The 15308-nt window shown below is 29.2% G+C and overlaps 1 protein-coding gene and 1 long non-coding RNA gene across 2 annotated transcripts; both read right to left on the bottom strand.

Annotated features, from left to right (window-relative positions):
* Nucleotides 1-509: 509 nt before the first annotated feature.
* LOC141451063 (uncharacterized) lies at nt 510-3468 on the bottom strand. The gene is made up of 3 exons (XR_012456516.1): nt 3332-3468; nt 1241-1354; nt 510-1157 (listed from the first exon to the last, which is right to left on the bottom strand). It is a non-coding gene; the product is annotated as an uncharacterized lncRNA (long non-coding RNA).
* Nucleotides 3469-5256: 1788 nt separating this feature from the next.
* Nucleotides 5257-14411, bottom strand: LOC141451061 (uncharacterized). The gene is made up of 7 exons (XM_074122094.1): nt 14085-14411; nt 13234-13409; nt 12218-12322; nt 11123-11245; nt 8025-8212; nt 6609-6716; nt 5257-5606 (listed from the first exon to the last, which is right to left on the bottom strand). Exons 4-7 carry the CDS (start codon nt 11225-11227, stop codon nt 5480-5482), a joined length of 528 nt encoding a protein of 175 aa, XP_073978195.1. The 5' UTR covers nt 11228-11245; nt 12218-12322; nt 13234-13409; nt 14085-14411; the 3' UTR covers nt 5257-5479.
* Nucleotides 14412-15308: the final 897 nt, after the last annotated feature.

The following is a 15308-nucleotide window of genomic DNA, read 5'->3' as shown; positions in this document are numbered from 1 at the left end:
GTACGTTCGCTTTAGTTAAAATCGGAACTCTTTGTGGTGAAGATCGATATGCAAGTGTTCCAGGTTCCTGCGATTTTCTGTATTTAAGATATTTTCTTCACACCGCTAATCAATTTAAAACTCAAAGAGACCTCGAAAAGGAATATTTACGAGAACAAAAAAGTTAATTTTAAAAAGTTAACATGATCTCAATAACTTCTCTTACTAATAAGTAAGAGAAATTAAAAATAATAAAATTAAATGTTCACATAGTAGATGACATTGAACGTTCAGAACAATATTCTAAAGGTTAAGTCTAAATATTTAAACCAAGTTAGTCAAGGACCGAAAAATTCTATTCTTCTACCACTAAAAGAGAAAATAGCTAATATGCTGTTCTTTGCGCATCATTGATGGTCCATCCCTATGGTTGAGACTAGATTATTAAAAAATGCCACAAAATGTGACATTGCTGGGTGATTTTATTTCTTGGTTTTTATGCAGTTAGTGTTAACGAATTAGACATTTGATTTAGAAACCAAAAACTTTTGACGTAAAAAATTGTAGAATGAGACATTCATATTTTGCATAGCTCTAATTAATATAATTTCTTCAAGTGAAAATTACGAGTATTAACTACTGGTTAGTTGCCCCTAGTATTATTGTAAAAGTGAGAAACCGAACATCATTTATAAGAAGTAGTTTAGAAACAACAAGTCTAAAGTTGCTATTTACAAAATTCTTCAAATTAGTTATTTTAATTGAAAATTAATATAATGTATGTAAAGAGAAATATAACTACAGATTTGAAAGAGAACAAGTATTAGAAGGAAGATTGAAACTGAATGAAATTATATTTTGGAAAAATTCAGATGATTTGTTTACTTAGAGTAAAAATTAAAAACTTTTAATGTATTCAAATTAATGTATACATACATAAAGTATAAATAGCGCATATTAGTTATTCTCATTATTTCAGATTAATGCTGGATTGCTGGAATGTCAATAAATACTCGTAGGCAAATGAATCTCATATAATTTTTATTTAATCAAATTTTAAAAGAAAAGCAGGAAACATTGAAAATTTACATTTATTTAGACAATTATTCTTTTTCAATTTCTCCATTTTAATTAAAAATTTATTTTTTAATTCTTTGGAACTATCTTCATATGAAACCCTGTTTTGTAAACAAAAAAAATCAGTATATTAATTACAAGAACAAATGCATGTTAAATAATTATTTATGAATATATAACTTACTTAAATACCAAAACCAAAACTTGAAGCACTAGAGAATTTTTAACAAATTCATCTCTCAGAAACATAACTTCACAAACCAGTCTTTGCAGGCAATTTTTACCATTGTAACCAAGCCTGTATTTAAAAAATATTGTAATATTTAAATTGTCTAAATTTTATAAATATCCTTGCTTATAAAATTGTTTTTGATAGTCACTTATTAAAACAAGGAGGCTTTTAGTTGCTTTCGTTTAAAAATATTTTAAATTATGAATTTATCCAAAGAGCCTCACGATACTGAAGAATCAAATTTCCACCCAAGACGTTTTCTCCGTTTGGCGCATATTTTTAGTTATAACTAGAAGCTATTTAAATGCAAATTTTATTCCATATTTGAATATGTTTATATTCAACAAATATCATTTCCAAGATAGCTCACTTCATTTAGTGGTCATCAACCTAGTTTGGTTCAACTTCTGGAGAATGAAATTTTGAAAACTAAGATGATTATTATTATAAAACTTTCAAAGAAGTCTCTCTGTTGTGTTTTTAAGATACCGCATTCAAACCTCCATCACTCAGCATTATTAATATCTGAATACTTGAAATGGCTCGCATTTGTTTCTAATTGAAGGAACAGATTATCTATGTCTGGAGTATTAGGAATTCGGAATTCGAAGCTCTATCATCAGTAAGGATGCTTCAAGTAAATATTATGTATTGCAAAGATATGTATGCGCAAATAGAGCAAATGGCACCTATTGATATGGGGCGGCAATATTCCAAATAGTTACTAAATAGGTAATAAAATATTTAGTAGTTTGGTACAAAGTATACTATTATATGTTGCTGAGTCTTGGACCTTGAATAATGCTTTAAGGCAAAAGCTTCTAGCAATCGAAATGGATTACTGAGGAAGGGCTGCACGAATATCAAGGCTTGAAAGAGTAAGAAACAAAGGGTTAAGAAAGATAATTAACGTTTTAAAAAATGTTTTGCTTAAGGTGGAGAAAAAGAAACTTAGATGGTACAGCTGCATAAAAAGAATGAAAGATGGCTAAGGAAATCTTTGACTGAGAAGCCGAAGGAAGAAAAAGAATCGGTAGACCCAAGGAAAAACAGATAGATGGCGTCCGAGAAAGCTCCTACGGTTACGGACTGAGAAAAGAGGCCATCTGAGGATAGATCTAGTTGAAAGCTGAAATTAAAAAAGAAATTTGATTGTGGATAATATTGGTAGTGAGGATCTCCTTAAAATAATATATATTTATCTTTAGATTTCTGCAGACGACCTCTTTATGGTTTTATTTAATCTTTGAGTAGGATTTCCAACACAGTTTGATTAAGGTACTTCCAAAAGTAGTGGGTGAGATGGCTTCTAAAACGCAAAAATTCAACATAGAATTTTTAGATAGTAGTAAAGTTTCGTACGAGAATTTAATTTATTTTTTTTTTAATCCCAAAGAATTAACATGAAAACGGAAAATGTCAATTACTTTTCTAAATAGAGACTTAGTTTAATTTGTAATATGTGTACAATATAATTAGACACTTAAGGGAAAAAATATTATAAATTATTAATCATAAAGAATGAAGCAGATAGCATCACAAATTAAATAATTTAAAAAAAAAAAATCTCTTTACAGTGTGGACGCGTCACCAAAGCTCTTTAAAGTTAAGAAATGTTATTCTCTATTAAAATGCTTTAAATACTTGAAAAAACGTATTAAATAACTCTTAAAAAATATTATTATCAAAATGTTTAAAATCAGAATTAATAAAAACTGTTTTATATTTCACTTAGGAAGATACAAAGGTCTACAAATTATATTGCGTGGCGTTTGACTTGTGATATGCCATGTTCATCACAGGCACTCTAATGTTAGGTTTAAAATCTGTGGTGATACACTGTAGTTAACTAATTCGTAAATTATGAACGTATGTATGTAAAATGCATAATGTTTGAATATACTTCTTGCATATACTGGTAACCTGGGTGCTGAGGTACAAAATGAAAGTAACAATCTTTTACGATAAACAAATATCACATCTGTTGGAATAAATCCATTGTTTCAAATAGCATATAAAATGTTTATTTACTAACTTCCTTACATGTCTATTAAGGCTTCAATTTGCTTGAAAAGAATTATCTTTTCTTTGCGAGAATGAAAAAGTACCGGTGGATATAATGATTTCGGCAACGGCAGAGCAACATCAATCTCATGCAGTGTGTTGACGGTGGATTGAAATGGAGTAGACTTTAATAAAGATACTGTCACCTGTAAAGGGATTATTATTAATAGAATCCTTCCAAAAAAGTTACTGAAACTTGAAAGCAATCCATTCTCGTAAAATCTCTTTCTTAAATTGTTTTAAAGAAGTTCACAAAGTATGAAGAAGTCTTAGTTCCGAGATTTAGAAGTTAATCCGAAGTTACTTCCATTAAAACAATATAAAATGGATCAATAAAGCATATGGTACGTTGTAGTAAAACAGTAATCATGGAAACCATCTACATTATTTGAGGCAAAGCTAGTTGCAATGATAATTTATTCTGATAGTTATAAAAAGACGATAACCCTCGCCATAGTCATCATTTTCTTTGAGAGAAATCCATGGCTTGTGTAGGACTGCCTGAACACCTGATGAGAATTGGATATTAATCAATTTTTTGCTGGATATTCGAGCATTCAGAATACTGAAAGCAAGGAGGGCCTGCTCTGGAAGGTTTCTGTGGTAATCTTTTATGGTACAGTAAAAATTTCTCACTAGTTCAGCCCAGTAAAGGGTGGAAACCAGAAATCGCTAACTTTGCTAAGGAATTGATTCATTCTAAACTGTCCATCCATTTAGTAGATGACCTCAGGTCTCTTAATATCGGTCTGGTGACTGAGGAAACAATGCAGCGCATTGGAGTGATGTATCCAGTGCAGAATTTTGTCCAAGTAACTTGCAAGCCACATATTATGTCCTTGTAAAGGGCTTTTCAAGCTGAAAGTTTGGCTCATTGGAGAAAAAGCACTCTCACGTTCAAGGTTACATACAGTATTAAGTAAGTGTAAACAAGTAATGCCTAATCAGATCTCTTGTTCGTTGGCCGACTAAACCAAACTGATGTCCAATTTTTATGGTTATTTGTTGTCCATTTCAGAAGAACTGTAAACATCGACCACAAAAAAAAAATCCTTGAGTGATCACTACAAGTGTTAACTTTAACTAACATTTGTAATCCTTTAAGTAATATTCTCTTTGGAATTTGAAGAAGGTTTACTCTACTCGAACAAGGACACTTTGTCCCATAAAATCAGCAAATAAAATTAGCATAAAATCAACTGCACATATGTGGAATATTAATTGACTTTTATGAGGGGATGTCCTTCGAATGAAAGAAATTAATATTAGTCAAAAACTAAATTAATTAATCTAAACTAATATTTAGTCAAAAGAATTCGTTATGGAAAACGAAGCGTAAAGTAACTTTCTATTCAACCTAACGTTCTGATACAGATTAAATTACTAATATATTTAATTACAAACAACAAACAAACAAAATTTAAAAACGTAAAGCAAATTGTTTTAATACTTCAGTCTTAGGGAAACTATGTTTTTCGTTATTGTTTAACACAGCTCTTTCTCTGAAACCTCAGGAAATAATTTAAGCGAAGTTCTTTCCTTACAGGTCAATCAAGTTTTGGAGAATCTTGTTTATTTTAAAGGAAACAACTATTATTTTCATTAATGATAAATAAAAACATTTGTTGTTTAACTGTACTTTATTGTAACTCTCAAGAAATAAATGAATATTAGATATTTACCACAAAATGGGAATCTTCTGGAAATGCAAGGTACCTCCTTCTTCTGTGCATAATGTTTGAGCAGTTGTCTTCCACTAAATAGTCACTTCCAATAAACTTATTGTCACCAATTGTAATTTTAACATGGCTCAGTAATATGAAAAGTGTAAAATGTTTCATTCTTCAATCAGTTTTTAGACTTCCAGATAGAAATAAGGAATAACAGGAACAGAAAACAAAATGAAGTGTTAAATGCTTCATTTAAATATACATGTATAATTAACATACTTTATAAACGGTCCATCCCTACTCAATACACACAATTGCCTTACATGTACATGTAGCGAACTTTAAGTAAACGTTCAGAGATCAAGAAAAATGTATTTCACAACAAACAACTTCACAAGTGATAATCATTATTGTGTTGCAAATTCAAAAGGAAACATTTTATTGATAATTCAACAACTTAAGGGGGATACTGCTGGAATAAAGTAAGATTACATGGAAATAAGGAATCACAGTCAATTTTCCCACTTCCAGCATGTCGATACAGATGGTCCTCCTCTTCCAGCCAATGCTGTACATCTCCCATACTGAAAATATAAATATGTGATTTACATTTAAAAATACTTAGTTTTTTGTTTCATTAGAAGATAGACTATCGTAAATGACGTAAAATCGAACTGGCATGACAAAGCGAGATATTATGGGTTGAAGTTTCGGTAAAATTTAAGTTATGATATGTCTATGCAATATGAAATATATTTTTTTTCGTAATTTACATCCAAAATATAGTAAAACATCGATGTCTGGTAGCTGATCAAAGTGAAATACATCTGAACAAGTCAAATAATATAAGGTCATGCAGAACATTTGCACAAGATATCTATATAAATAACATTGCTGTCTCCTACATCAATTGTACAAGATTATTAGCAATGTAAACGTTAAATATGGTGTTGAAGGTTAACACAATGTTAATGAATATCTTTGGTACAGAATTGGTCTTTTTATTACTATTTACTAAATATTTGTATTTGTCTTTATTTAATCTTGTCTATAATAGTCTATAATTTAGCCAAAATCCAAAAGAATCTGGCCATTAAAAAGCGAAACATTTTGGGTTAAACTTTGGGTAAGATTTCAGTTACAAAATGTTGAACTTGCACTATTTCATAGACTATTGCAACTACAACGTCTAAATTTCTCTCATGTATCTCAATTTCTCTCATTAGTCTACAATTGGCCCAAATTCCATAACAATCTAGAAATTACAAAGCGAGATATTACGAGTTATAGTTTAGCTAAGATTTAACTTAAGAAAAGTTTATTTCCTATTACTTCCTAGACTACATAAGTTAAACATTACAAGGTGCAAGATTCTAGTAAAGAAATGGTCAATTGAGAATAAAACCAGTTGCGCTTCAAGGTTAAGTACCATACTACCTACTCTAATTAGATGTAGTTACATACTCTAATTTAATGGTCTCCTTCATTTCTTATAGTATTATCTTCGCATTAATAAAAATTCTTGATTATAGCAGGAAGTACTTACTTGAATATCGAATGAAATATTGCTATGAGGTAGTACTTACTTGAATATCGAGTGAAGTATTGCTTGAATGAACGGAAGAGTTTTACTTTCCAGTTTATTAACAGTACAGATGGAATGTAGAACGCAGTTTTTGCCGTCATGACCAATCCTGAAATCAGTTATTATATATTCATTTAGAATCAGTGCTACTTCAATAATTAATTTAAGTGAATTATTTCTAGATCTAAAATATCAAATACTGAAAAGATAAAGTAAGAAAGTATTTTGGATTCTAAACTTTTCTTTCTTCTAACTACAGTAAATACGATTGTTTATGTATTGCGCAGTTTATTAACAGACCAAGAGAAGCAATAACTATTAAAACAAAATATTTATGTACATATATGTGTAAGCTTAAATAAGGAAAAGTTTCATAAAGAGTTTGAGGAAAGTGAATTTTACAAGAGTCCACGAATTCTGGTACAATTCTCAACGCACCCATCACCGCTGTGACCAGTAAATGTTTTGACGTGGTCCGAATCAGACTGAAAAATCATTTGACCAGAATTAATTTTCTTGATATTTTTAAGACTTATTTTATATTGACGACAATCTTTCAGAATTTAATTATTATTCTAATGTTTCTATTTGTCTCATTTGGATTACTATTTAAGTGCTCATTAACGTAATGTGTTATTCTTTTTTTATTTAATATTTCAATAAATTATTTTTATTTAATTAATTCTTATTTTTGTTTTTAAATTTCAAGGCTCCCAGCTTAAAGTACTTTCACACCTTAATTTATAAATTAAATTAATTTATAAAATAAATATCTATGTGACTTATGAGAGTGCTGAGTAGCAACGCAATTAGTTGTGCAGCTGCAATTTGTTATTTTATCTATAGCACAAATACAAAAAATTAATTTTGTGATTATTCCATTTCTTCACTTTGATAGCAACGTCAAACAATGTGAAATCATATAAACAGGATAATTCGACTAGATACATTTAAATCACTGAAAGAATTCAAAGTAAAGAAAATAGGAAGTATGGAAAGTGCTATTTTTACATAAATTTACTGGAAAATGTAAACAGCTAATGTAATAATTACATTCATTAGTTACATTTTAAGGAAAATTTTATTTTTGAAGTTTTGAGGAAATGTACGAATGTGGGAGTGATTTTCGTTTCAAGTTCTGTGCTAAAGAAAACGCTCTGTTGGACAAGCACTCATGTCAACCCTAAAAAAAATCCCAACTTTTTAATATTTTCATTACAATTGTAATAATTGAAGTAAGTAAAGTTGTGGGTATTCTCACCGGATTTATTTTTAACTTTTTATTGGATTTTATCATTAGTTGAGAAATCTAATTCTTGAAAGTTTGTAAAAATTTTTATTATTATCTTCCTCTTTCTGTTCTCTTTGAAAGTAGAGTATAATTACAATACTTTACTTAGTGAAATAAATTACTTACGCATCTAGAAAAATTTCAATTTTTTTATAAAGTTGTCTACGATCTCTAACATGAAGTTGTTCTTTGCCATGTTCATAAAAGTATTCCCTAAGATCTGTTGGAATCTCCCAGGCTAGACCAACAGTAAATCCAATTACAAATATTCCTGGTTGAGTTCCGTAAGTTGAATATAGAAAACAATAAACTAACTGAAATGAAAAATAATGTATTATTAAATTTAAATAAAAGTGAATTTCATTGTCATTTAAAATGTAAATATATGTCATTTAGAGGAGTTTATTGAAAATAACAGTTGATACTTATTTTATATATATCACATATTTCAAGGCAGTTAATTTATTTGCATTTTTCGAATCATTGATAATATCTGATTATCGCAGGATCAGTCTTTACGATTTTTGTATTTCTACTAATTTAATTTCTTACTTTTTTTTGGTATTTTTTAAAGGAGAAACTGAGTATATTTAGGTAATTATTAAATAAAGAATGTTTCTTCTTCTTTTATTGATTAAATTATTAATGAGGATACTAAGTGTGCAAAGTCATCAATAGTGCAATTCACTATAACAAACTTTTTAGAAGAATAGTGTTTTATTGGCCATTCTGGGAAAACCTTCTCATCATAATTTAAGGCCTGATACTAACTTTAAGGGAACAATCCAGATTTTTAACTACTTTGCCTAGGATGTTTCGTATGGCCGATACCTTCAACGTCGATAATTTTCTTTTCTCTTTCACTGCTCAGGAAGAACAGTTTTATTCTATTTTTCTATCTATTCTCATCATTATAAAAACAAATTGCTTATAGCTTATTATTTTATTAAAGTTTTTTTTCTGGTTGGATGAAACCCTAGTTATCCAAAATAAAGGTACCTCTGATTAGAAACTCAATAACTGAGATAATCGTTCCAAGATTCATGGATCTAACAATAAGCAAGCATCTCTTCTTTTGATATGCTTTCTGACCTTATTATTACCAAAGTGATGAGTGAAATTTTGGATTTTTTTTTGTTTTTACTTCTCAAACTCTGATTAATGGATTTGAACGAGCAGAGTTTTTGAGGCACTTAATGTGTTGAACGGTCTATTCATTCTTATTACTACCAAATTTAATTTATTCTTTTCACCGAAGACTTCTCGGAAGAATATTCTAGAATAAATATTTTTTTAAAAATAGAATTCTATTGAATTGTACCGTCATTTTATAAGAGTATTAATAAATGCCAGGCTAAAAAAGATAGCTTATTACACGCGAATTACGAAGATCTTCTGAACCGAAACAGATGTCTCAGGATCAGAACTGAATCTGTTTAAGGACGAGCTTAATTAGCTAAAATAACATTATTAGTTGGACATTTGCGAACAATTTTTCTAATGTTGTGAGGAGAAAGTTTAAGTTTTAAAATTACCAAAAAAGGAAAGTTAGTCTCTTGAGAGAGATTTTATAACGTGAACTGTAGATGTATAAAATATCGTTTCATTATATAAATACTCTACAAAATTCATATCCAAATTTAGGTTTGCAGATGTATAAAGAAAAATCGTGGATTAAGGAAGAAGAGATTTTTTTTAGCAATAACGTTCCGCCAAGCGCAGCCAAGGAGAGTGTAACTCGTAACAACTTTAAATTTATGAAACCTCCTTAATACAGATTTACTCTTTGATATTTACCTGCAAGGAACTTCCTTTGGGAAATATTAACCATCGTTTCTTTCTTGAAAGAATTCGTGAGGAATTATCATTTGAAGCAATGCAACAACTAAAGAATAACATTAAGTAAACTAACACTTTAATCATACTGAACTTACTATTAAAAAAAAAAACCCATAACTCAACGCTATAGACTGGTAAAAAAGTACTTAACACGTTTGGTATAAGTTCTTACAAAAAAAATTAGGTAAAGGCTACTAATCAACAAGATCTACACTCAGAGAGGTGCCGTTAAGAGGGCAATGACATCTCATCCAACCGCTCTGCATAAAATTTTCATTTATCAAATTTAATAGTTCAAAAAATATGCAAAACCTCTTTAATCTCTTTTAAATAAAGCATTAATGTTGACTAGTTTGTAGGCTTGTTTTATAGTATTAGTAAAAACTAACAGGTCCAGTATGTTTTTGATGATAAACCCTCATACAATTGTCATACCTGACAGATTTAATAAATTAATTATAAGTAAAGAGTTTTATGAAGCCCATTGTATGGTAGGTGTAACGTTTCTATTCAAATGTTACAAGATGAAAAGCTGATTCGGCTTTACATAAAATGGTCGATTACAAAAAAAAAAAAAAAAAAAATTATTTGTTCTTCCTTCCACATTTGACTCCTTGCTATATTATATGCTATATTTGGAGACTGACCGCAAACCTCGTTTTTTTTATACGCTCCAGCTGCACCCAAAATTAATAAATTTTAAATTATCCACATCAACCTATCGCTTAGTGAAAATGATCAAACATATTTGTAAGATGACATCGAGCTTTATTTTGCAAGTGGATTGTACACAGTTGTCTGTTTCGTACATGGTCGCCAGGAAACTGTGTACCAAATGATAGGGTTGGCCTAATTGTTTAGAAGTGTGTCCCATCCGAACGAATATTGCTGAGGTGTTAGCTGAAAGGGAAATGTTATCAGTTGGAAGCAGTCGAACTGTTAAAGGGCAAAAATTGGAACAGTCTGTTTCTTTTTGGAAACATGGTGTGTTAATAATAATTAGTTGATAAATAATAGAGAATTCTTTGTTGAAAATTTTATCTATTAGCTATTTATGGTCTGAAACCGTAGAATATTTGTTCGTCCTTCTTAATTTATCTATTTATTGTAGTGTTTTTTTGTGTTCTTTATTTGAAAATCGTAGTAATTTAAATTTTGTTTCGTTAGAAGAGAATATTTATAATAACTGAGATAACTTAAGTCCATTATTTCAAGGTTGATTTTTTAGATGGGCTGATTTGTCCAGTTTTTGAATAAAACACTACGCTTTTCCATTTTAAGGTTGTCCCTGCTTAAAACACTTAAAGTAAATCAAATAAAGCTCCTGAGATAGATGAAACAGATCTCCCACAAAACTAAATACGTAAATACTGAGCAAAACTTACCTTTATACAGGCCATTATCATATTTAAACAAGTGTCGAATTGTTGCCATAAATCATATATGCCAAAGTTATAAGTGAGAAAGGACAATTTATATCTTGAGGACATGTTCCAACATATAAAGGTCTAAAAAAAAAAAAGAAAACAAATTAGTTTTGCATATTATCTCTTTTGATTTCTCTTCTACTTCTAGTGAACCGAAGATGGTAATCGTGTAGATTATCTAGTTTTAAGGTTTAAGGTTATCCGTTTTTTAGGTCCTCTAAGACCTCAGGTTTTTATAAAACACAAAGTTAGTTCTACTGAAAGTAGAAAGAGAGTAAGTGCTGTGGATAAACTTCAAGTAGAATCTCATTTTGCTTGACCACATTTTGAAATGAAAACTGTATTGTTTAAGTATAATTCTTATTTATTCAGTGAAACAAATTCTTAGTTTTAGTTATACGATGGAAAAGTTCAATTATCTATACAACAGTGAAGGTTTCAAGCCTAACTAGCCCAAAATATTTTTTTATTTGGGCTCTTACACATGAAAATTTAAATAAAATAAATAGTTTAAAGAAATAAGAATGGTAAAAGTTATGTATCAAATACTTAGTTATTATTCGGTACAAAAAGTTATCTGACACTAGCACATATAGAACAAACTTCAAAATTTATTTTGAGTAGTATATGTGCATTGGCGAACAGAAACAATTGTTTGTCTTTATGTTTATGTAATTTCAAGTGCATTTTGTGAACTTTTTTCTCCACCAACACCTTGTTTCTTTAGTTGCATTTTTTGTACTTATAAGAGCAAAATATGAAAAAGGAAACTTTAATCTTCAATTCTTCTACCTTCATATTGTTTCTTTTTTTATAAAAAGAAATAAATAAGTAAGGTACATTGATTTAATCCACTTTTATGATTTCGCCAAATGTTTAAAGAATAAAAAATACGAAAATAAGTTGATAAGGTAATCTGGCTTATTTAATTTGCGTAAAAAGATAGTAAATATAAGTAAAACTTTAATAAACAACATAGTGTGTTTCTTGCAGTTGTTTCCACAGTTGACTAATTTTATAAATTTGATTAACAGTTTGTTTAAGATAACTTACTTAAATATAATCCTTAAAAATTTGCTGATGATATCATGGTGATTTTCTATTAACACTAAATCACAGAATGCTTTCATTAGACAAGCCCTTCCGTCAAAGCCATAACTGTAAAATTAATTTGGTAATTAACAGAAACATAAACCTTATGCTACTATATTCTTCTGCATAGATTATAATCTTAATTACAAATTAGAACGTCATGTTTCTCTGAAACTTCAGTTTTTAAAGTGATATAAAATTGTAGCTCTCCATGTACTTCTAACTATAAATGAATCTTCAGGGAAATTGCACACATGTGTTGTGGACTCACTGGTTTTCTTTCAAATGAAAAGTTACATTCTACATCCAACAAAGTATTATTTAACAACCCTCTGTACCTCAAAGTAAGGACCATACAATATACAATTAATTCTAATTCCGTACTTCTAACATTAATTGGGCATGTGTATGCATGTAAATACTCAGAATAAAGGGTATAATAAAGATAAATCAGAAGTATAGTTGGGAATGGAATCAACATAAAGTATATATTTGATGAAATATGGATTTTATAATTATAATAACAAAAAAATTATTATGAATGAAAGGGCCAGCGTTAGGACCGCTTAATGTTTACTAAATCATAACCAAATATAAAACAAAGGTATGAAGGTTGAACAGAACTAAATCTCTGCGCATTACTAATTAAAAATCCATAACTATGCATTTTTAATTGTACGATAATTCATTTGGTATTAATAACAAAAATGAGCCTACGAGTTTTAAAAAAAAACAGGTACCCTCTCAAAGTTCTGATATTGTAAGTAGAAAACACAAAATAAAATACAATGAAGGATTTCTGAACTTTATTTCAAGGATTGCTGAAAATTTATTGTTTAACCTGTAACAATTTTTTTAATTTTTATTTTTAATGATCAGGCGGATATTCAGAAATGAATTTAGGTTTCTTAGTAAAATTTTGAATAAGTAAGCCTTTAATGATATAATTAAAGATTAATGATTTAATTATATCATACTTATCTATAGTCCTCTCGATGGAATGATGTACGATTAAATGTTCATGATGGTGATGTTGATGATGATGGAATCCAGTAACATGAGGTATTCGCATATTCCAATTCAATCTAAAACCTGTCGCATAAGCAAATATCGCTGTGTTTTGTAAGATATTTACTTTAGTATTAACTCTGATCTAAACAAAAAAAAATTGTTTATGTTTTCTTTATTTGTAAATAGGTGTTTAATATTTAAATTAAAACAAATTATTTTTATTTTTTTATTTTATGCTGTAGTTGTATAGATTTGTAAACAAATAAATCATTTTGAATCTACGTTTATCACTGGAAATAGGTAAAAACTAACTAGATTTGTATTAAGTGATAAAGAAGTAACACTCTTAAATTATTTAATCCGCGAGTTAAACATACTTTTTATTTCCTCTATAATCATGTAAATGTTATAGTATTAAAGATCTTGCAATTTCTGCAAGCAATGCAATCATTATTTAAATGATAGGGAATATAATTTTGATTTACAGATCCGTGTAATTTCAATATAATTATATTTACTTTTCCGTATATGTATAGATATGTATAGGTACAGTCGACTCTCGATAAATCGAAATCCAAGGGACTTCAAGAAAAATTCGAATTATCGAGACTTCGAATTATCAAGAAGGGGAAAAAAATCGAATTATTAAGAGTTTTTATTATGTATATATGTATGGACATACGTAAATTGAAAATACGTATGAGCTTACCTAAGTTTTAGACATATACAGCCTCAAGTAAAAAAGTAAAAATAATGGAAACGACAAAAAAATTGAATATGTATTAATATTTCAATAAATAATAATATACATATGTACCTAATTAAAAAAATGATGAACAGTTATTTGTTTCAATGTGGCTTGACTTAGTCAAGTGACTTAGAATTGTAGAAAGCGTTGATGGTGGAATATTGAAAGTTTTGGCGATATCTTTTTTTTTCGAACCACTTTTCACGGCCGCGATAATTTTTTTTTGTCGGACACAGTAAGGGAGACGTACTTCCCATCGTGACAAACTAAGAAAGAGAATTGGAAAGTTAAACTGGGCTGAAAGGAGGGAAACATTACGCAGGAAATGAAGAATAAGCGGAAAATGAGAAGTAAACATTACTAGGGAAAATTCGAATTACAATATAAAGAGGGGAAGCGGCCTCGTTCGAATTATAGAGCCTTCTCTCCCCCTGTTGTTAAGAAAAGGATTTCGAATTATCGAGCGTATCTAAATACACTGATTTTTTTCGATTTACCGAAGTTAGCAGCTGTAGAGTTCGAATTATCGAAAAATTCGAATTATCGAGAGTCGATAATTACATACTATTTTATTATTCTAGTCATTGGTTTAAGCTTCATTATTATTATTATTACTTATTAGGTACTTACAAAAAAGTGACTGCCATGACGTGGAGTTAGAAAATATTTACCTTTTCTCCTCACTTCACTTGAAACTAATAAAACATTTAGAATAATAAATGATAAATTTAGAATCATGAGAGGATTCTATTTAAACATACTCTTTAATAGTGAACTTTAAAAATTTATGAAACATCCTAGCATCTTGTAATATTTGCAGAGTAACGGTTTCAAGCTCAGAATATGTTAATGATTTGTTTAAATAAGGAAAATATTGTTCATTTTGTTCTTCTTTAGGAACAAATTTGTAATAGTAATAGTAAGATGGCTGAATTAAAAGAAGAATAGAGAGTTCAGGCGAGAGACTGAAATTAAAAAGCATAATGCTTTAAAGAATGATTGTTTTCAAAGCGGTAAAAAAAACGAATTACCCACTTTCTTTTGAAAGGGTCAAGCTTATCAATTATTTGCTATTCAGTTTTCTTGATCTGAAGCATCAATCAAAAATAATGATAAAAGTTTATAAGCACCTCCAAGAAAGGGGATAACTTTCGGAGGTGCTGCCCCTACCAACCTTCGTCGGAGTCTCTAATAAAATACAAATGGAAAATTAATGATTATATTTAATTTCTTTCCGTTTATTAACATGCTGCTTTAATTCTGGGTTTCATCAAGATTGCACCGGATTATGTG

This window comes from Rhodnius prolixus, unplaced genomic scaffold, assembly GCF_049639745.1.
Source record: "Rhodnius prolixus isolate KJV_2025 unplaced genomic scaffold, Rpr scaffold_8, whole genome shotgun sequence".
Lineage (NCBI taxonomy): Eukaryota > Metazoa > Arthropoda > Insecta > Hemiptera > Reduviidae > Rhodnius > Rhodnius prolixus.
Note: the sequence above shows the minus strand (reverse complement) of the source record. Positions and strands in the feature narration are given on the sequence as shown.